We start from the raw sequence: 22,486 nt of genomic DNA, 5'->3' as shown, positions 1-22,486 counted from the left end.
CATATTGCAGTGTATATGGTGATGTTCAATATTGCCTCAGGAACACTAAACACCTGGATATTTTTAATGACGATCTTTAAAATCATCATTTTATTATAATTGAAGAACGTAATTGGACACTGTGTGGGGTATCGTGTTCTGTGAACTCTCTCGTATTTAATAAATAAAAACAAACATTCATTCAAATATCTTGATCTCATTCTTTGTTTTCTTCCTTTTCAGGGTTCCAAGGACCTGCTAAAAAGGTGAGACTGCATTGGTATCCGACACGTTATGAGCACATCCTGATGTTTTTGACCCAATCGTGTTTTAAACATTTAAATATATTTAATAAATAATAAAATAAGACAAAATAAAGGAAGATTTTGAGAAATAAGGGTTGGGGAAAGAATTGAGGATGAGGGAAAGAATGAGGGTTAGGAAAAGAATGAGGGTTAGGAAAAGAATGAGGGTTATGGAAAAAAATGAGGATTATGGAAAAAATGAGGGTGAGGGTAAGAATGAGGTTTAGGGAAAGAATGAGGGGTAAGGAAGGCTGAGGGTTAGGGTAAGAATGAGGGTTAGGGTAAGAATGAGGATTAGGGTAAGAATGAGGGTTAGGGAAAGAATGAGGGGCAGGGAAGGCTGAGGGTTAGGGTAAGAATGAGGGTTAGGGGAAAAATTAGGGTTATGGGTAAGAATGAGGGTTAGGGAAAGAATGAGGGGTAGGGAAGGCTGAGGCTTCGGGAAAGAATGAGTGTTAGGGAAGGCTGAGGCTTTGGGAAAAAATGCGGTTTAGGGAAAGAATGAGGGTTAGGAAAAAAATGAAGGTTAGTAAAAGAATGAGGGTTATGGAAAAAATGAGGGTTAGGGAAAGAATGAGGGTTAGGGAAATAATGAGGATTTGGTGAAGAATAAGGGTGAGGAAAAGAATGAGTGTGAGAGAAGGACACACGGAGTGAACAAGATGTAACTTATTCAGGTTTCTCAGTTGTCCTCAGGAACTTGATTATTTTCCTCCCTTGATTTTCTTTCCCATTTCGGATCTATAAATGAAAAGTTTTTGGCTGACTCAGGGAGGAGGTCATTTTGAAGTTAATTTGTGTTATTAATTGGACACAAAGTTTAATAAGCCCCTTAAATCCTCATTGATCCTCATTTGAGTTTATTTTTTTTTAATTCATTCCTTTCTGTTCTTTTCTTTATTCTTTCCCATCCTCATCACCTTAAAACTATTGATTTCTAAATTGTTGAGATCTATTGTATTCATTGATAAACTCGAAGTCTTGAACATCCTTGAATATTCTGTTCTGCTAATTTGCTCGTGTTCTACCTGGTCTTATTGCGTCTTCTCTCCATCTCCATCTGTGATCTCTGCTCACCTTCTTCTCTCCATGTCCATCCATGATCTCTGCTCACCTTCTTCTCTCCATGTCCATCCGTGAACTCTGCTCACCTTCTTCTCTCCATGTCCATCTGTGATCTCTGCTCACTTTCTTCCTTCCACGTCCCTCCATGATCTCTGCTCACCTTCTCTCAATCTCTGTCCATGATCTCTGCTCCCCTTCTTCTCTCCATGATCTCTGCTCACCTTCTTCTCTCAATGTCTGTCCATGATCTCTGCTCACCTTCTTCTCTCAATGTCTGTCCATGATCTCTGCTCACCTTCTTCTCTCAATGTCTGTCCATGATCTCTGCTCACCTTCTTCTCTCCATGATCTCTGCTCCCCTTCTTCTCTCCATGATCTCTGCTCACCTTCTTCTCTCAATGTCTGTCCATGATCTCTGCTCACCTTCTTCTCTCCATGATCTCTGCTCACCTTAGTCTCTCCAGGTCCCTCTATGATTTCTGCTCACCTTCTTCTTCAACTGCTCTTTCTAAGTATTCCTCATTCCCTTCCAAACCATTTCTAAAGATAATTCATAAAACACCTTACCCCACACTGTCTTGAGAATAGGACATGGAAGGTTCTTTTCAACTCTAGGTTTGCGTTTCTGAGCACGATCTATATTTCTTTGTCTGAATCTTGATATTTTCCAAGGTTGAAAGCATGAGCGGCAAATTTGATTTGTCAATATAGTGGAAATTTGCGTTTCTCCAAATACTGTTAAAGTGGAGGTTTTTGGAAGTGCCAACAAGGGGATTTGTTTTCTACAGTGTTCAAAACATAAAACACAAGCTGAAGTACCCGGCGTTGCTCGAGGAAATTCAATGTAAGATGAATATTAAAATATAATATGTATTTTGAAATATTAATGGGTGCCAATTTGATTGATACAGCTGCATGAAGAAGTGAATGTATTTTATTTGTCAGATGTCGGGCGCCCCTTTACATGAACTTTTCTAGAGCATTCCTTGGTTCCTCCTAAGAACACAAGGGTACTCCAGTATGCACACGAGATTTTTTTGAATGTCCCTTCTTTTCTATAGTTTGCCACATGGCACATATGATATAGAGGGGCCTTTTCTATACCCCTGGCATTTTTCCCCAAGAATGCTTGTTATCTTTCCACTCATCAACTTTCACAATGAACATCTCAACCAACAAATGTTGCAAAGTCAGAGAAAATAAACAATTTCTTACATATGGAATCATAGGTATGCAAGTGTTATCCATGCATGGAACGCAATACACTGTCTAAGAGAACAAGACAAGTGCTTCAGTAGACAGTGTACATCAACATGAATTACAAAGAGATTGATGGACATTGGACATGGTTTACAACATTTGAACCTAGATACATGAATTACAAGGAGATTGATGGACAATGGACAAAGACATGGTTTATAACATTTGAACCTGGATTCTCTGCATCTTGTCCGAGGACCTCAGATGGGAACACCAACAGATGGTAACAAACATTACTTCTGAGAATGGTGTTGTCCCAAGTCCCACCACAAACACCTTGTTGGATTATTCTCACCAAGGTCTTGTCTCTGCAGACGGTTGGTTTTCTATCCCATCACTTCAGAACTCGACCTTTGTTTTGGCCATCTCCTGTCAGGAAGCCGAGTCCAGGACCAACTGACTCACCAAGTCTCCTTCTTGCCTCGTGCTCTTCATCTCATCTTTCAATCATGTCATTCATCATTGATTTATTCTTTCCCCAATGAACACCTCATTCTCTACAACCCTCACCGACACTCTCTTTCCATCCTGTTCATCGTTTTTTTTCTACCTGTTTACTTTATTCTCGATTAGGCTCCTCTAGAATCGAGACTTCTGAATAAAAATACAAATTAATCCAAAAATTCACTCGATCTATTTTCTATTTTTAATTATTTACAATTCTTTTACAGATAACTTGTTTTGTTATGTAAAAATGTATTATTTTAACAATATTCTCTCCTCCAATAATTTCTAAAACTGATGTTTTTCCTTTTTATCGCAAGGCTCGAGACCATGTCAGACTTTAAATCCGTGAAGAGGACACCACTCCCAGTTCTGGACTTCTTGAAGGAGGAGAAGAATTTGGATGGGCTCATCACGCTCAATAAGAACTTCCTGGAGAAGATACAGAGTGAGTGACACAAACTGGACATTTCATCAAAAAATATTAAGGGAACACAAAACGAGGCACAAATATGGAAGGGAAACAGGAAGAGAGAGAATGGCACTCATTGGAGAGCAATTCCTCCGCCAGGTGAACAGTTTACAATTTGTATCCCAGAGTAGACAAGAAAATCACAATACAGAATAATTAGGCAGTTAAGAGGAAGCATCGTTAATTTTTTTCAGGAAAGCACCAAATTTGGCACAGATGTAGTATGGACCTATACAATTATTGTTTTCCTGAGGGGCACCCAAAAATTCAGAAAATTCAAAAAATCCAAAAAAATGTCCTGGATGCCGTGAAAAAGGGGAGAAAACGGGTATTGATTCGAACTGTAGATTCTGATATTGTGGTCTTGGCAATAGCACACTACTTTACCTACCAGTCACACGGTGTGGAGGAACTCTGGATTACCATTGGCACTGGTAAAAGCTACCGCTACCTTGCCATCCATAAAATTGCCACCGGCCTTGGCCGCAGGAAGTCCGAGTCTAGAAAGATATGTTGCCATCCTCTATGACCGGACTACCGAGATAAACACAGTGAATGACATGCGCCGACACTTGTTCACGAAGAAGGCAAGAACAATTGATCACATTCCCCCAACAGCAGACGCCTTCGAACAACACCTAAAACGTGCATGTTTTCAGGCTGGACACGTATGGAGTCAGGCACTTGTGCCCTACCCAGAACTTCCATCACCAGCTGATTGGGGCTGGATGAAAACAGGGACTTCTTGGACAACAATTTGGACCACAATACCACTGATACAGGAGGCATGTTCAGAGCTTACAAGCTGCCATTGTAAGTCGGCCTGTAAAGGCAACTGTAAATGCTCCAGGGCAAATCTGCCCTGCACATCACTGTGTGACTGCGATGGACAGTGCTTGTAGTACTACGCGTCTGTGCGAGAGCCTCCACCTTTCAAGTGCCCACAATATTTTAAGTTAAAACTGCAACTGTGTGTAACTTTGATTAATTAATACCATTCCATTGTTATCAGAGACCAATAAAACAATGTGTGTCACTTGGAATTGAAATTTTACTTAAAATACTATGAGAGATTCAAGGAAAATGGAAACACCATGGTGGCCATCTTGAAATTAAAGATGATGGATGCCAATCTTTATGCAATTGATCCCATTGGATTCAGAGACCATGAAAACATGGGGTAAGACACTGTAACTGTGGTGTTATCGCTCATAGTAGAGAGGTTATTGAGGGAAATAGGTCACAGAGGGCGGTCATGTTGAAATTAAATATGGCGGCCACCAGGGGTTCTGAATTTTTGGGCGCCCCTCAGGAAAACAATTGTATAGGTCCATACTACATCTGTGCCAAATTTGGTGCTTTCCTGAAAAAATGAATGATACGCCCTATTTTTCGGTCTTAACTGCCAAAGTAGAATCACATTTAATCAAAATCATCCATCCACAACTTTTGAGATATCCTGCGATATATCGTATCTCCCAATGGTGAAGCATCACTTTAAAAATGCTACGAGCTGGATCCGGATCCGGATCTTCACCAAAATTGAATCGATTCTTCCTTCTCACACACACAACCTGTCCAACAAGTTTCGTCTAAATCGGTCCATAACGTTTAGAGATATCCTGCTATATGCTGAATTTAGCCCGATCACTCAACGGTGAAGAATCACTGGAAAAAAAAAAATTCTCATATCCGAATTCATATTCAGATCTTCACCAAAATCGAATATGTTTGTCCTTGTCAGACACCCAACCGGTCTACCAAGATTCCTACAAATCCGTCCACAACCTTTTGAGATATCCGGCTGTGTATCATTTTTGGTTCTATCTCCCAATGGTGACGAATCACTTAAAAATTATACGAGCCGGATCCGAATCCGCATCTTCATCAAAATGTAATCATTTCGTCGCTGTCAAATACGGTACATCTCTGCCAAATTTCGTCGGAATCCGTCCACAACTTTATTGAGATATTTTGTTCACAAACGGACAGACAGACAGACAAACAGACAGGGGTGAAAACATAACCTCCATTCACCTTTAAAGATTCTAGAAAAGGAACAAATGATAATATTTTGATTATGTTCCAAATCATGGCTCACGATGAGTGAGGTTACAGAGGGCAAAACGTAAACATGGTTTCAGTGGGGAAACAGGTGTACACAACAGGTAGATGCAACAAGCAAGGTATCCAACAAACAGGGGAAAACTAAAGATGGGAGGGGAGGAAATATCTGAAACCACGGGGCTTGGGAGAGGTGGGGTTCACAAGAGCAGAAATATTTACAGGTAGTGATGGGAGATGTCACAATATGTTGGTGTAACACGTACTTGAAGTTCCTGGAAGGAAAATTTGGATTGAATCGTCTCCAGAAAGCAGTTCCACAAATCAGATAAAATATGAGATATTTGCAGGAAGTCGAGATTTTGGGAGTTTGATCAGAAGGAATTACTGTAAGAAGGGATTCATCCTCGACATATTAGAGATGGTTGGAGATCGAAGAGAGCAGAGGGATCAGGAATGGAGGAAATGGGTTACAAATCACACAAACAACAGGCATGAAGACCTCATGTAACATGTTAGATGGGGTGATGTAATAGACACTGGGGAAAACGGCGGTAAACCCCTGAATCAATTTATAAATGTACCTTTAAATATTTATTCAAATTGAATGAATTATAAACTTTCACACTTTAACACAAATCACCTTCATAATACCTCCAATAACCATGATACATGTCAACATCTAGCAAGAGATTTATTTTGGTCGTGACCCCGAAGCCGCTTCATAAAGAGGGAAATAAAATGGAAGAAAATAAAAGAATGAAAAGGAGGAAATATGGAATTTTAAATAATCTGCAAAAAGGAGCGAAGAAGAGGAACCCTATTTCCGTTTCCGTTCACTTCCAAAGATTTATCAAGTTGTTCTGATCCAGCTCCACCTTCTCCGGATGCTCCACCGGCCCGTCTGTGGAAATTATTAGAGAAGAACAAAAACTAGAAGATGTGAAATTTTCTTGTTTTATGTTTATGAAGATGTTTTTATCTTTTAACTAAATAGTTAAACAAGAACAGATACATTCAAAGTACACCGCCCCCCATGCCAAATAAATATACAGTGTAAGCGCAGTACTGCATAAGTGTAGTTTGTGAAACCCATCCATGGACATGATCCTCATGGGGTCATCAGCCATGCAACGATCAATATCGCTGATGATGATGATGATGATGAGAGGGAGTGCCACGTGAGAGGATGAAGAAGAGGCCACCGATATGCTTCTGTAAGATGCCGAGTGACGCCGTGTTCTATGGTGATCAATGAAGCCTCCATCACCTCAACTGTGACTCATTGTCGTCTTAGTACAGTGTAGCTGTGCTAGTACAGTGCGGTCGTGTTAGTACAGTGGAGTCGTGCTAGTACAGTGTAGTCGTGCTCGCACAGTGGGGTCGTGTTTGTACAGTGCAATCGTGTTAGTACAGTGCAGTCGTGTTAGTACAGTGCTGTGGTGTTAGTGCAGTGTAGTCGTGCTAGTACAGTGTAGTGCTGTTGCTGTGTCGTCATGCTCCGCGACGCTTCCCAGGCCACGCTCCTGCACCCATCCCAGGGGCAGCCAGGGGCATCCCACCTGGCATCCCTGCACCCCGGACGCCGCCGACGCTCCGGACACCCCGGACGCCGCCGACGCCGACGCTGCACCCCGGACACCGCCGGACGCCGCCGACGCGACGATGGGTGCAGGAGCTTCCCAGTGGTAGGCGTGGCCTCATGATATACACCGGGCGCGCAGCCCGGAGCGCGCCAGTGTTACAGTGAGCTCCTGAAATAAAGACGCTTATAAGTTACCGCTTGTCCGCTTCCTCCTTGCTCGCAAGCAGCGCGCGTAACGCCGCGTAACGCTGTTATGCCAATTGACTGTAAAGCGCGGCGTTACGCGCGCTGCTTGCGACCAAGGAGGAAGCGGACAAGCGGTAACTTATAAGCGTCTTTATTTCAGGAGCTCACTGTAACACTGGCGCGATCTGGGCTGCGCGCCCGGTGTATATCATGAGGCCACGCCTACCCCTCGGGCGTGGCCACCGCCCACTTGGTGCGCGGAATGATGTCACCATGCCAGTGGGCTTTTGTGTCCGCCACACGCGCCCCCCCCCAGAATTCCCGCGCACCTGGAGGGCCAGTTTGCGGGGCAGACGAATGACCCGGCCGAAGCGCCCCCTGACGATCGGCGGCGTCCGGGGTGCAGGGGATGCCAGGTGGGATGCCCCTGGCTGCCCCTGGGATGGGTGCAGGACCGGGGGCGGCGGGGCTGGGCGGTGCCGGGGGTCCACCCGCAGGGGGGCGGCCCCGACGTGGGGGTCGGGCCACTGGCGGTGGATGGTCCACGTCGAGTTGGGCCGGCTTGAGGCGGTCTACCGAAACGCGGTCAGGAGTACCGCCGATGTCCAGGGTGAAGTGCTTCGCCCCGGTCTCCAGCACGCGGAAAGGCCCGTCGTACGGGGGCCGCAGTGGTGTCCGGTGGGCATCGTGGCGGACGAAGACGTACTCCGCCGTGCGAAGCTCCGGGGCGACGTGCATCGGTGGGTGCCCGTGGCATGCCGTTGGCACCGGGGCGAACCTCTGGGCCGTCTCTTGCAGAGCGGAGCGCTGCTGTGCCGCGGACCATGGTGCCGTGGAGTCGGGGAGGAACTCGCCCGGCACCCGCAGCGGTTGCCCGAAGACCAACTCCGCCGCGGATGCGTGCAGGTCCTCCTTGGGCGCCGTGCGGAGGCCCAGCAGGACCCAGGGGAGCCTGTCGACCCAGCCGCCGTCGCGGAGGGTGGCCCGGAGTGCGGCCTTCAATGAGCGGTGAAATTGCTCACACAGGCCGTTAGCCTGGGGGTGGTAGGCCGTGGTTCGGTGCAGACGGACCCCGAGCCCCTGCGCGACCGCCCCCCAGAGCTCCGAGGTGAACTGGGGGTCGCAGTCGGACGAGATGTCTGAGGGGGCGCCGAACCGGGCGACCCAGGTGGTGATGAAAGCCTGCGCGACATCGGCCGCCGTTGTTGACGCCAAGGGCATGGCCTCCGGCCACCGGGTGGTGCGGTCCACCATGGTGAGGACGTAGGTGAAACCCCGCGAGGGGGGCAGAGGTCCCACCAGGTCCACGTGGACGTGGTCAAACCGGCGTTCCGGCACCGTGACGGGGCCAACGGGGCCTGGGTGTGCCGGTGCACCTTGGCACGCGAGGCATGTCCTGGCCCAGCCGCGGACAGCCTTCCGGAGGCCATGCCAGACGAACTTGTCGGCGATCAGCCTTTGGGAGGCCCTCACGCCCCTTCGCCCCATATCGCCCAGCTCCTGCGCCCCCTACACGAAGCTCTCCGAGGTAAGCCGGGCAAAGGCGACGTTACCTGGACTGAGCAGATGGACACGGCATTCACGGGCGCGAAGCTCGCCTTGGCTAACGCCACCATGCTCGCGCACCCGGCGCCCGATGCACCGATCGCCCTCACCACCGATCGCCCTCACCACCGATGCCTCGGACTACGTGGTGGGCGCGGTGCACGAGCAATGGGTGCGTGGAGCTTGGCAACCGCTGGCGTTCTTTAGCCGGCAGCTTCGCCCGCCCGAACGCCGTTACAGTACCTTCGACCGCGAGTTGCTCGGGCTTCACTTGGCGGTCAGGCACTTCCGCCATCTGCTCGAGGGCCGTGCGTTCACTGCCTTCGTCGACCACAAGCCGCTTAACTTCGCGATGGGCAAGGTCACCGAGCCGTGGTCGGCCCGGCAGCAGCGTCACCTCTCGGCCATGTCCAAGTACACGACGGACATCCATCACGTCGGGGTCACCAGTAAAGCGCGGCGTTACGCGCGCTGCTTGCGAGCAAGGAGGAAGCGGACAAGCGGTAACTTATAAGCATCTTTATTTCAGGAGCTCACTGTAACACTGGCGCGCTCCGGGCTGCGCGCCAGGTGTATATCATGAGGCCATGCTTTCCTCGGGCGTGGCCACTGCCCACTTGGTGCGCGGAATGATGTCACCACGCCAGTGGGCTTTTGTGTCTGCCACAACCTCAACTGTGACTCATTGTCGTCTTAGTACAGCGTAGCCATGCTAGTACAGTGCGGTCGTGTTAGTACAGTGGAGTCGTGCTAGTACAGTGTTGTCGTGTTAGTACAGTGTAGTCGTGCTCGTACAGTGGCGTCGTGTTTGTACAGTGCAGTTGTGTTAGTACAGTGCAGTCGTGTTAGTACAGTGCTGTGGTGTTAGTGCAGTGTAGTCGTGCTAGTACAGTGTAGTGCTGTTGCTGTGTCGTCATGCTGGTACAGTGTAGTCGTGCTAGTACAGTGCAGTCGTGCTAAACTTCTAGATTTTTAAAATGATCTTCAGAATCGTCATTTTATTATAAATGAAGTAAAAATTTAACACTGCGTGGAGTATCATGTTCTATGAAGTCTCAGGTTTTTCAAGTAATGATTTTGAGCGATGGAGGATACACCCTCCGGAGCTTGATTTGGAGGCCATTTTGATTTGCTTTTGCTGTTCGTCCCACCTAAAATCTCGTTTTAATTTTATCCTTTCCTATAGGTTGGAATTCCAGCATGGATTCAGGAAATCAAAGTATTGTGATTGGAAAAATCGGTGATGAAGCGAATGAGGAACTAAAATATGTTCTGCTCCGGAAATATAAATTTCCAGGGAAAAAACTTTCTTACATTCCACGTATTCCCTCTGCCTGAAGGTGGATGGAGGTTATGTTTTCACCCTTGTGTATGTGTATGTGTATGTGTATGTGTCTGTCTCTGTCTTGTTTGTTTGTCTGTAAGCAGGATATCTCAAAAAGTTGTGGATGGATTCGGACGAAATTTTGTGGATAGGTTGGGTGTGTGACAAGGACGAATTCATCCGATTTGGTGAAGATCCGAATCCAGATCCGGAACAGAGAATTTTAAACTGATTTCACATCATTGAGAGTTGGGGCCAAAAACGATTTACTGTATACCACGATATTTCATAATGTTGTGAATGGGTGAATGGGTTATGAATGGGTTATGAATGGGTTATGACAAAACTTGGTGAATGAGTTGGTTGGGTACGACAATAACAAGCTGATTCGACTTTGGTTCAGGTCTGGATCCAGATCCGGTCTTTCAGTGGATACAAAACATAAACTGTTCAGCCTGGTGGAGGTATGTGCTCCAGCAGGTGCCGTTCTAGTTCATTTTGTTATGATAAAGAAACCTTTTACTTTTTCATAAATTGAAAAATTCACAACATGAAATCCACAAAGTTGTAATCCGGGATTGCGGATCGGCCCGCGAGGGAGTGAAATCTTATTTTGTGCAGAAAACAAACATTTCACAGGTGAATGAGGTCATTAGTTGAGATTGTGAGGAACCAGGACATGAACTTGTTGTTTGTGCAAAACTTAACATCCAAGTCGATGTTACTGATCATTCATTCACCGTTTTATTCTTCTCATGAACTGTCATTGTAAAGGTTTTGTAAAAGTGGAGAATCTTTGTGTAAAAGTTGTTAAAATGAATGAAGTGTTCACGGAACATCACAAATGAAGCAGAAACTTTTGGTTAATATTTCCAGGTGTTGTACATGAAACACACACACTGATTACACAGTGATGCGTCACGTGGAACATGTCAGGTGAATGAGTTGTTCTCACTTCCATATTCAAATAATTTATTCATTGTTATGATAAAAACAACTGATCAATGAACATTATGAAAGGCTGGACAAAATAATTCAGTCATTTCCATTTTGGATCGATCAACCATTGGGTCAATCCAGGGAAACTTAAAGAAAAATAGGACCGCGGGTCCTGAAGCTCAACTGGATCAGGAGCAACAGTCGCTCAACCCCCCACAGACCCTCTCAGACTATGATATTTTAAATGCTGTGAACAAACTTTGGTACATCATTGGTGATGAAGTTTGTGATCAAGTTTTTCTAAATTGTGTGTGTAGTTTCGGAGAAGAGAGCAAATACCTATTTTGGGGGGTAAAACCCCCCGTAGTTCCCCTTATTGAGCGCAGATTTTGATGTGATCAATTCACCTTCATCAGGCATCAGATATGAAGCTCATGTCCAAATTGAATCAAATCATGTGTTTGGTTCAAGCGATAATGACTGAAGTGTTTACAGACTTAATCCCTCACTCACTCCCTCACTCACTTATGGATAATCCTCGATCGCATAAGCTCACCGTACTAGAGTCCAGGTGAGCTAAAAATTCTAAGTTGGTAAAGGGAATTTTTAAATCTATAATTTTATCACGGGGCGATCAACAGAGTAATTTTACCAAGAACGATCTCACATCAACATAAATCATTCACATGTTCCTAAAATCATTCACATGCATCTTGAATCATTCTCATGTACCTTGAATCATTCACATGCACCTGGAATCATTCATATGTACCTTGAATCATTCACATGTACCTTGAATCAATTACATGCACATTGAATCATTCACATGCACATTGAATAATTCACATGTTCATTGAATCATTCACGTGTACCTTGAATCATTCACATGTACCTTGAATCAATTACATGCACATTGAATCATTCACATGCACATTGAATAATTCACATGTTCATTGAATCATTCATGTGTACCTTGAATAATTCACATGCACATTGAATCATTCACATGCACCTTGAATCATTCACATGCACATTGAATAATTCATATGTTCATTGAATCATTCATGTGTACCTTGAATAATTCACATGTATCTTGAATCATTCACATGTACCTTGAATCAATTACATGCACATTGACTCATTCACATGCAGATAGAATAATTCACAAGTTCCTTGAATCATTCACGTGTACCTTGAATCATTCACATGTACCTTGAATCAATTACATGCACATTGAATCATTCACATGCAGATTGAATAATTCACAAGTTCCTTGAATCATTCACGTGTACCTTGAATCATTCACATGTACCTTGAATCAATTAAATGCACATTGAATCATTCACATGCACATTGAATAATTCACAAGTTCCTTGAATCATTCACGTGTACCTTGAATCATTCACATGCACCTTGAATCAATTACATGCACATTGAATCATTCACATGCACATTGAATAATTCACAAGTTCCTTGAATCATTCACGTGTACCTTGAATCATTCACATGTACCTTGAAACAATTACATGTACCTTGAATCATTCACATGCACATTGAATAATTCATATGTTCATTGAATAATTCACATGCACATTCAATCATTCACATGTACCTTGAATAATTCACATGTACCTTGAATAATTCGCACATGAACCTTGAATCATTCACATGTTCCTGGAATCATGTGATGTTCAATTCCAGTGAAGAACGAAAGATTCATTCTATCTTGTGGAGAAAACGAATTAGCGATCACTCAATTTTATACATGAGAGGGAAGTGTAAGAACAATGTTGTGAAATTTCCTTCATGAATCGATGAAAATTATGTTTTGTTTTCATACAAAATGGAGGTTCCATGTCTCTTCCCCCATGTTTGTTATATTTAGATTTTTGGTTAAAAGTTAAAAAAAATCTTCATAAACATAAAAACAAGTGAATTTCACATCTTGTAATTTTTGTTAACCTTTAATTATTTCCACAGAAGGACCGGTGGAGCATCCGGAGAAGGTTGAGCTGGATCAGAACAACTTGAGAAGACTTTGTAAGTGAAGGAAAATGGGGGGGGGGGGGGGGGGGGGTTTCTTCTTCTTCCTTCCATTTACAGATAATTTAAAATTCCATATTTTCTTCTTTTCATTCTTTCCTTTTTCTTCTGTTTTATTTCCCTATTTATATTTTCCTTCACTCTATTCCACTTAGTTATTCTCCAACTCGACTTTCCTCTCTTGTCAAGTGTCACAAGACCCAAGGTTTGTTTATTTGAACGATGTCCAACCAGGAGGAGGTGATAGTCCAAAGTTGTGTTGGCTGATGAAAGGCCTTTCTTAATCCCCATCCTGTCCTCCCTCCTCTCTCATCCCCCATCCCCTATCCCCTTCCCTCTCTCTCTCCCTTCCTTTATTTCTCCCTCCCTCCCTCTCTCTCTCCCTTCATCTCCCCCACTACCCCATCCCCCTCTCTCCTCCCCTCTATCTTCGCCATGACCCCATCCCCCTCTCTCTCCCCCACAGCCCCATCCACCTCTCTCTCTTCCCCACTTCCCCATCCCCTCTCTCTCTTCCACATTGCCCCATCCCCCTCTCTCTCCCCCTCTTTCTCCCTCACAGCCCCATCCACCTCTCTCTTCCCCACTTCCCCATCCCCTCTCTCTCTTCCCCACAACCCCATCCCCTCTCTCTTTCCCACTACCCCATCCCCCCCTCTCTCTCTTCCCCACTACCCCATTCCCCTCTTTCTCTTCCCCACTACCCCATCCCCCCCGCTCTCTCTTCCCCACTACCCCATTCCCCTCTTTCTCTCATCCTCCCCCTCTCACTAACGATGTAATCAGAACAGCATCTTTCTTGACAAATCCTGGTTCGTTCTGTCACATAATCTGGTATAAATTGCTCATTCATCCCAGATAAAATTTACAATCCTGAAGGAATTTGTAAGATATTTCCCAATGTCTCACATAAACATCTTACATCAACAAACATTGTGGAATCATCTATCTATAATAACAAAAAGTTGTGTGTGTGTGTGTGTGTGTGTGTGTGTGTGTGTGTGTGTGTGTGTGTGTGTGTGTGTGTGTGTGCGTGCGTGCGTGCGTGCGTGTGTGTGTGTCCTCCATAACTCCAAAACCATGAAACGCAGCACCCCCAAACTTTGCATACATACGTCTGCACCTCCGCGAGATTACATGAATGTAAACTGGGTGTTTGTGTTTGTGTGTTTTAGATAATTTACACTAACAGGCTTATCTTTGGTCAGCCTGCATTCAGGTCGCTTAGCTTGGGGTCTTAATTTCCCCCATTTTGTCCACTCAACTCAAGTATGCCCTGCCTCAGAACAGGTCGGTTTCTGTGCAATAAAGCTTGCTCGAGTGCTTGAGCTGCTTGGTGAGCGCTCTCCAAGCAGCTTGGTAATGGATGGAACACCCCTGCTCCCTCCTCAGATCGAGTCTATTTTATTTAGTTCCTTCATTTACCGAGTAAAAATATGGGCAACACACTTGGTGCTCACCTGGTGAAATAAACAGAAACTGCACTGACTTAAGGTATTTTAAACCAATTACAATGGTTGCCAGAAGACAGGACAGCAGGTAGAATCAAACTAACATAATCATGAGACTTTAAACAAACAAAAACACACCTATTTTGGGGTCAAACGTGGATCCACTTTGACCCCCTGAGACCTCGACTTTTTTTATTGACCTGAACAAACTTCAAACACAACACAAGAAATACAATTTGTGCCAAATTTGGTCAAAATCTCATCAGCGGTTTCACAGAATAAGCTCCAAGTGTTTACAGACAAACGGACGGACGGACGGGTGACACGCCATCGCATGAGCTCACCTGAACTTTGTTCCAGGTGAGATAAAAATTACGTATATCAACGAAGGAAGCAGCCCCTCCCCCCTCCCTCCCTGCACCCCTCCCCTCGTGCCTCACCTTTGTTGTGCTATTTTATTTTCCCCCTTTTGTGTGATCTGCTTTCATTATACGATGCGTCACTTCCACATGAACAGATACGCACCTCAATGGAATACTGCTCTCCCCTCTGGGCTGGTGCTCCTGCCTCACACCAAGCTCGTCTTCACGCTGTTGAAACCAAAGCGTTCAGAATCATTGGAATCTCCCGCGATGACGCTATCGCCGAGGGCCTTTCACTTACTCACCGCAGACAGGTTGGTGGTCTTTCCGTCTTCTTCCGACTCCTCTCCGGCCTTGCTCCCCCAGCTCTCTCTCTGGGCTCTGTCCCCCAAATATTCCTGCAGGTCGCACAAGATCTGAATGCAACCCTCTTATGGTTAAACTGCCAAAATCTAGGCTCTCTGCTCACCTTCACTCCTTCATTCCTCTTTTCTCCCACCTCTGGAACAAACTCCCTCACTCTCTTCAATCCCACTCCTCCCTCCAGGTCTTTAAAACGGCTGTTCACCACCATCTCTTATCTTCCCCAATCCAAAACCTTGATCTTTTCTACCCCCGCTAATTTCACCCCAAATCCACTTTTTTGAGGTGACTTTTGTCTTCTTTCCTGGAAGTCCTTGGTGTCCTTGCGTTTTATACCTATCCTGCCCCCCCCCCCCAGATCCTCTCCCTCCCACACATCTCCCAATATCCCTGCTCTCAAATGTTGTGTTTGTGTGCTGCCTACACTTCTCTCCCCATCTTGTCGACCGCTCCCCTTTTTATATACTTTGTTTGCTTGTTTGTTTGATTTGTTTGTTTGATAAATGTTAGCTCTTTCACGAGCCTCGACTCTGTATACAAAAAAAAAAATACATCGATACATATTAACACCTTTGTCTGTCCGCAATTGTTCCTTGTCCACGGCGACATCTTATAAGTTACAAACTCCAGACTCAGGGTGCAAACACACCTTTATGAAGGAGAGAGGGTAACATCGGCAATGTGCCCACGACATCACGTGGGGGCATGGGGGAGGGGGTTTGAGGGTAACATCGACAATGTGCCCACAGCATTACGTGGGGCATGGGGGGGGGGGCGGGGAGAGGGTAACATCGGTAATGTGCCCACAGCATCACGTGGGGGCATGGGGGGGTGTGGGGTGGGGAAGAGGGTAACATCGGCAATGTCCATAAATAAATGAAAACAATTGTTGTAATAAAAGTTTTTTTGTGATAAAAAGATAAATGTGTTTGTTTTTGTCCGTTTGTCTAACAATATCCTGGACCCCGTGTCGTGGCCGCAGATGGACGGAGCCCGAGTCTGGACCCAAACTCTGCACAACGACGGATAAAGATCTCCCGGGATCTCAGGACGGCAACTCGAACCGGGACCAAGAATCAGTACCTGGAACATCCTGATCGGTTTGATTTGTATCCACAAGTTGGTTCCTGTGATTGTTTCTCCTCAGGTCGTCATTACTGGGAGGTCGATGTGAGGTCGAGTAGTTGGTGGGGAATCGGAATCTGTTTAAACTCCATGGGGAGAAAAGGAGGAAAGAGCGGGTTGGGAGAGAATCCCAAGTCTTGGTGTTTGGACAAACGTAATAACGAATACTCCGCATGCCACAACAATCGATGTACCTCCCTGTCCGTCCCGCGGGATCATGGACTGTTTGGGTTCTTCTTGGATTGCGAGGCGGGAGAGTTGACGTGTTTCGGGGACTCGCGGGTCCTGCACGTGTTCAGGGGGAACTTCACGGACCCCGTTAAACCCGCTCTTGGGATTTGGGATGATGATGGTTCCGTTCATTTTGTCCATTTGGTGAAATAAACTTTCATCACGAACTGATCCGGTTATTTTGGTTCAAATTGGTGGGGAATCGCGAGATCTCGCGAGATCTTGGAGACGGCGGCAGGGATTTTCGAAGCTCCACAGGGTCTCCACGTTTTTCGAAGTTAAGTCTGTTCACAATTGTATTTTGTCGAAACTGTATTTATCTTTCGGTGTGTGAAGTTATTGTGTGCAACTTTGGTTGTTTCTCGGTGTTTATCTTTCATAAATTGATCGTCTGTTTGCCGTGTCGCGAGCAAGGCCTTGTACAGTGTGCACTGTACAACCTTGAGGCTTTGTTTTTCTCTCAGTGGTCCATCGTTTGTGATCCAATAACTTTCGTTCTCTGTATTCCCAGGCTTTTCACCCATCGCCTACTTCCTTGTGTAAATCTCAACTCAAAAAAAAACAAAAAAAAAAAACAACATTTCCTTCTCTGTTCTCATTCGTTTATTCATTCTTATTCGTTCGTTCGTTCTTCGACCACGTGTTTCTCCCCCATTTCCCCAGATAGTTTTCACTCATTAACCTTCAATGTTTACACTTTCCCCTCAAGTTATGTATTCCGTCATATTTTATAACACCTTTTTCTTCTTCTTCTTTAAAAGGCTGCTTTCGACTTGCTCACCAAATCAATTCATCCCAAAAAAAAAATCCATCTCCTATAGTGCCTTTTTTCTACATTCCCTAAACTCTCCTGCACTCCATCCTCCATCCAGCGTCCTTAAACGTATTTTTAACTCGAAGGTCACAAGAAACTCATTTTGCAATAAATGTTCGTTTCCCATAAATCGTACACTTTCAAAAATCCAATCTCACCCCTCCCCTCCAAATCTTCCCCATAACCCCTCCCCTCCAAATCTTCCCCATCACCCCTCCCCTCCAAATCTTCCCCATCACCCATCCCTTTCAAATCTCCCCCCTTGCCCCCTCCCTCCTAAACTACCCCCTCACCCCTCCCCGCCAAGACGCCCCCTCGCCCCTCCCCTCCTAGACTCCTGCCTCACCCCTCCCCTCCAAATCTCCCCCATATCCCATCCCTTTCAAATCCCTCCCCTTGTCCCTTCCCTCCCAAACTCCCCCCTCACCCCTCCCCTTCAAATCTCCCCACCCTCATTGCTTCTCAATTTCCCCCCTCTCACTCCCCCTCCTCAAAGCGTCCTCCCCGCTTCTTCCCCCTTCAAACTCTCACCTCCATCTCCCCCAACCTTCTGCCTCGCTCTTCCCCCTCCTCAAATAACACCTCATTGTGGCTCACCCAATCACCATCAAACCTTTTGTCCGCCCCATCCTTCCCTTTCTCCGAGCTATTCTGAAATCTCTGACACACCTTCAACAGCTCTCCCTACCTCTTCCACCTCTTCCACATCTTACCCTACCCCTCCTCCCCCCTGTTCTGTATCTGATGCTCCCCCTTCCTCTTCATTAACGGTATGGACCTCAAACATCCGGGGCCTTCGTTCAAACTTAACTGATCTCTCCATACAGGTTGCTTCTGTCAAACCAGACGTGATCTGCTTAACAGAAACTTTCCTCCTTTATGATGTCTCTGATTCCATAGTATCTCTCCCGGGCTACTCCCTCCTCCGGTATGATAGACCTGAGCCTCGTCCTGGAGGCGGGGTTGCTATCTTTATCAAAAACTCTCTTCCTCACTCGCCCTGCACTGCACTCTCTCCACCTCACCCCCAGGAATACCTCTGGCTACGGCTTCCCCTTCGCTCCCACCTCTTGTTCATATGTGTGTTGTACCGTCCACCAAACAGTGATGACTCCATCTACATCTCGCTGTCTGATGATATGGACCAACTTCTATCTACTCATCCCAACTCTCTCTTCCTCATATGTGGTGATTTCAACTGTCATCATGCCAGTTGGCTGGGTGTGGGTACCTCTCTCACCAGCCATGGCTCCTCAGCAAAGGACTTCTGCGACTCACTGGGACTGACACAATCTGTCAATTTCCCGACCCAGATCTCAGTCAACGGAACATCTTCTCTTCTGGACTTGGTTATGACTAACTTCCCTGAAAATGTCTGCTGCTCTTCTTCTGCTCCGATCGGATCATCTGATCATGTCCTTGTTAAAGTGGACATCTCTCTGACCATCCTCAGGGAGCCTGCTCAGCGTCGACGAGTCTGGCATTTCACTCAGGCCAACTGGCACGGTCTTCAAGCAGCCATCAATCATCTGGACTGGTCTCCCATCTCTACCACCTCTGACATCAACTCATCCTGGGAATTCTTCCAAAGTAAATTGCTCTCTCTCATGCACAGATTTATCCCATCTCGTCTTCAGTTGTCATACCCTTCCTCCCGTCCATGGTACACGGAATCTTGTGGTGAGGCTGTTGCCCAGAAACAACTTGCCTTCGTCTCCTGGAAAGCAAATCCAACGGAAGGAAATCTCATTTCCTTTCACAAAGCCCGAAACAAGTGTGTGTCCACCCTCAGGAGAGCCAGGAAACAATATCTCTCCGTTCTCAAGACCGAACTCTCTTATCTGTCTCCCTCTTCCAAATCCTGGTGGCGTCTGGTCAAATCCGTTTCTGGTGTTTGTTCCCCCTCCATCCCCTCCCTTACCTCAAACGGCTACACAGCTGACTCCGCATGTGAAAAAGCTGAATGCCTCAACTCTGTGTTTGCCTCTAAATCTTGTGTCCCAAACCCATCCCTCTCTGTACCCACCATACCCAGTCGTACCCTGCTGCTCCTGGACTCCGTGTCCTTTCCTCCTGACAAGGTGGAAAAGTTTCTGTCAACCCTCGACTCTGATTCTGCAACTGGACCCGACGGCATCAGCCCACGGGTCCTAAAATCCTGCTCTGCTGCTCTATCTCACCCTCTCTCTGTTCTCTTCACCCTCTCTTTTGCTCAAGGTCAACTGCCATCTGCTTGGAAATCAGCCAACATCACCGCTTTGCACAAAAAAGGTGCAAAAACAGATCCTAGCAACTACAGACCAATCAGCCTTCTCCCAATTATCAGCAAAGTCATGGAATCCATCATTGCTTCTGATATGAAATCTTTCCTCTTCTCCAATGGCTTGATCTCTGATCATCAATTTGGTTTCAGACCAGGTCACTCTACTCTGGACATGCTGCTTCTGCTGTCTCAACAATGGATGGAGGTCCTCAATGCCAAACAGGAAATTAGAGCTGTCTCCCTCGACATATCACGTGCCTTCGACACGGTCTGGCACCCCGCTCTGCTCACCAAACTCTCCTCCTTTGGTATCCATGGAAATCTCCACGCATGGCTGGCGGACTTCCTCTCTAGTCGTCGTCAACGTGTGGCCCTGAATGGGTTTCTCTCATCTCCTCTTCCTGTTCAGGCTGGAGTTCCCCAAGGCAGTGTTCTGGGCCCCGTGCTTTTTCTGGTCTTCATCAATGATCTCTCTGACTCTCTCGAAAATCCTCTCTATCTCTTTGCTGATGACTCCACTCTCTGCCGCTCCATTCCTCTTCCCTCAGATCGGCAGTCTGCTGCCTCCTCACTCTCTGAAGACCTGGACAAAATCACAGACTGGTCAAACAAGTGGAACATGTCTTTCAATCCTGACAAATCTCACACTCTTACTATGTCTCTCCGAAAAGATCGACTGGACAACCCTCCCATCTACTTTCTCAACAATCCTCTCCAAGAAGTTCTGTCGCTCAAGATTTTGGGTCTCACTATCTGCCATGATCTTTCTTGGGAAAACCACATTTCCAAGCTGGCCTCCAAAGCCAGTCGCCGACTGGGCATCCTCCGTCGTGCGAAGTCCTTCCTCGGCACACCTGAGCTCCTCACCACATACAAGGCTTTCATCCGCAGCTCAATGGAATACTGTTCTCCCCTATGGGCCGGTGCTCCTGCCTCACACCTAGCTCGGCTTCACGCTGTTGAAACCAAAGCTTTCAGAATTATTGGAATCTCCCGCGATGAAGCTATCTCTGAGGGCCTTTCACTCACTCACCGCAGGCAGGTAGGTGGTCTTTCTGTCTTCTACCGACTCCTCTCCGGCCTTGCACCCCCAGCTCTCTCTGTGCTCTGTCCCCCAAATATTCCTACAGGTCGCACAAGATCTGCCAGCAACCCTCTGATGGTTAAACTGCCGAAATCTCGGCTCTCCGCTCACCTTCACTCTTTCATTCCTCTTTTCTCCCGCCTCTGGAACAAACTACCTCACTCCCTTCAATCCCACTCCTCCCTCCAGGTCTTTAAAACAGCTGTTCACCACCATCTCTTATCTTCCCCCATCCAAAACCTTGATCTTTTCTACCCCCGCTAATTCACCCCAGATCCACCTTGTTTGAAATTCCAACTTCTTTCCTGGAAGTCCTGGCAGTGTCCATATGTTTTATACCTCTCCCACTGCCCCCTTCCCACGCCCCCCCCCCCCCAAAGCCCTCGCCCTCTCTCAGATCTCTCGATGTCTCCATGTCTCTCGGTCCCTGCTCTCAAATGTTGTGTTTGTGTCCTTCCCCCTCTCTCCCCATCTTGTCTACCGCTCCCTATGTTATATGTTTTATGTGTCGGTTTGTCTTTCTGTGTGATTAATGTTCGCTCTTTCACGAGCCTCGATCTTGTATACAAAAAAAAAAAAAAAAAAAAAAAATCAATCAAATCATTTACCTGTTCATGACGATGTTTTTACTGATTAATGTTTATATTATAATAAGTTTATATAATTTAATAAGTTCGTTGTTTATCTTATTTGATGTGAAATGAAGTTTAACCCGAATTCTTCACTCTCCTCACCATACAATACAGATTCTTCTTCTTCAAAAGCCTCATTGAATGGGATGTTTGAGTGAAGAAAGTCCGTCCAGGTCGATGAAACCGTTTGTGTTTACCTGGAATGGAGCACTGGCGTTAATCGTGAAGGTGAGAGTGGGTTTGAATCGGATCACAGGTAGAATGTGGATCCCTGGATGGAATTAACAGAACGTTCAGCAGGTATCGCTAATCACACCGTTGGAAACATGGCCAGGTGACCTTTTGGGTGTTACGATATCTTTTGTTCCGATGAAGGGTTTTGGTCTTTGTGGAAATCTCTTCCATCCAATCAAAACACAGAGATAAAATCATCATTTAATAACCGGTATAGTGACGCCACAAAGGTAAGTTTGCATCATCACGCGAATGGAAATTCCAGAGAAGGAATCAACCAAGGCGTCACATCATGTACTGTGATTAACAATTCATATTCATTTGGCGGGAGGTAAACCATGATCATACAGGTGCTGCCCTCAGGGCGACATTGCACTCCGGGAGGGGCAGGTTGGGGTTCACCCTCGAATTTGCCCAAATGGGGGAAACTCGACCCGGCAATTTTTGGTAGTGGGGACTTAGATCTCGCTATCCCCGGATATTTAAACAAAGAACAGGTAAACGCCTTCATGTGAAACATTCACCAATTCACTTCTTTTTAATTTTACACGTCGACACCATTGAATGTTGATATTACAACCTGCATGCCGAATCCTCCCAGGTATTACGTTTGTATCGTGAGTGAAAAAAACCTGCGATAAAACATGTACGAAACGTGCTTTGTGACGTCACAATAGGGAACAATGTGCAGTGGAATTGAAAACAAGGGTGTTTCA

At 46.0% G+C, this 22,486-nt stretch overlaps 2 protein-coding genes across 5 annotated transcripts in view; both read left to right on the top strand.

The window, feature by feature from the left end:
- Nucleotides 1–16,914, top strand: part of LOC137417942 (E3 ubiquitin/ISG15 ligase TRIM25-like) — a 78,235-nt gene extending 61,321 nt beyond the window's left edge. For 2 of the 3 annotated variants that reach the window (XM_078770569.1, XM_078770570.1), the window contains 4 exons: nt 223–245; nt 3,374–3,501; nt 13,149–13,208; nt 16,370–16,914. In XM_078770569.1, the coding sequence (XP_078626695.1) occupies nt 223–245; nt 3,374–3,501; nt 13,149–13,208; nt 16,370–16,896 (738 nt within the window). In that variant the 3' untranslated portion in view covers nt 16,897–16,914. Of the gene's footprint in view, nt 1–222; nt 246–3,373; nt 3,502–4,184; nt 4,339–13,148; nt 13,209–16,369 lie in introns of all 3 variants that reach the window. The other variant, XR_013621926.1, reaches the window with a different exon arrangement.
- A 4,562-nt stretch (nt 16,915–21,476) lies between these two features.
- Nucleotides 21,477–22,486, top strand: part of LOC137417894 (E3 ubiquitin/ISG15 ligase TRIM25-like) — a 97,166-nt gene continuing 96,156 nt past the window's right edge. Inside the window, exon 1 of one of the 2 annotated variants that reach the window (XM_068103836.2) lies at nt 21,477–21,764. In XM_068103836.2, the coding sequence (XP_067959937.2) occupies nt 21,678–21,764 (87 nt within the window). In that variant the 5' untranslated portion in view covers nt 21,477–21,677. The remainder of the gene's footprint in view (nt 21,765–22,486) is intronic. The other variant, XM_068103842.2, reaches the window with a different exon arrangement.

Source organism: Myxine glutinosa, chromosome 1 (genome assembly GCF_964187855.1).
Source record: "Myxine glutinosa chromosome 1, kmMyxGlut1.1, whole genome shotgun sequence".
NCBI classification, from domain to species: Eukaryota; Metazoa; Chordata; class Myxini; order Myxiniformes; family Myxinidae; genus Myxine; species Myxine glutinosa.
The sequence above is the reverse complement of the archived record's forward strand: the minus strand, read 5'-3'. Positions and strand labels throughout refer to the sequence as shown.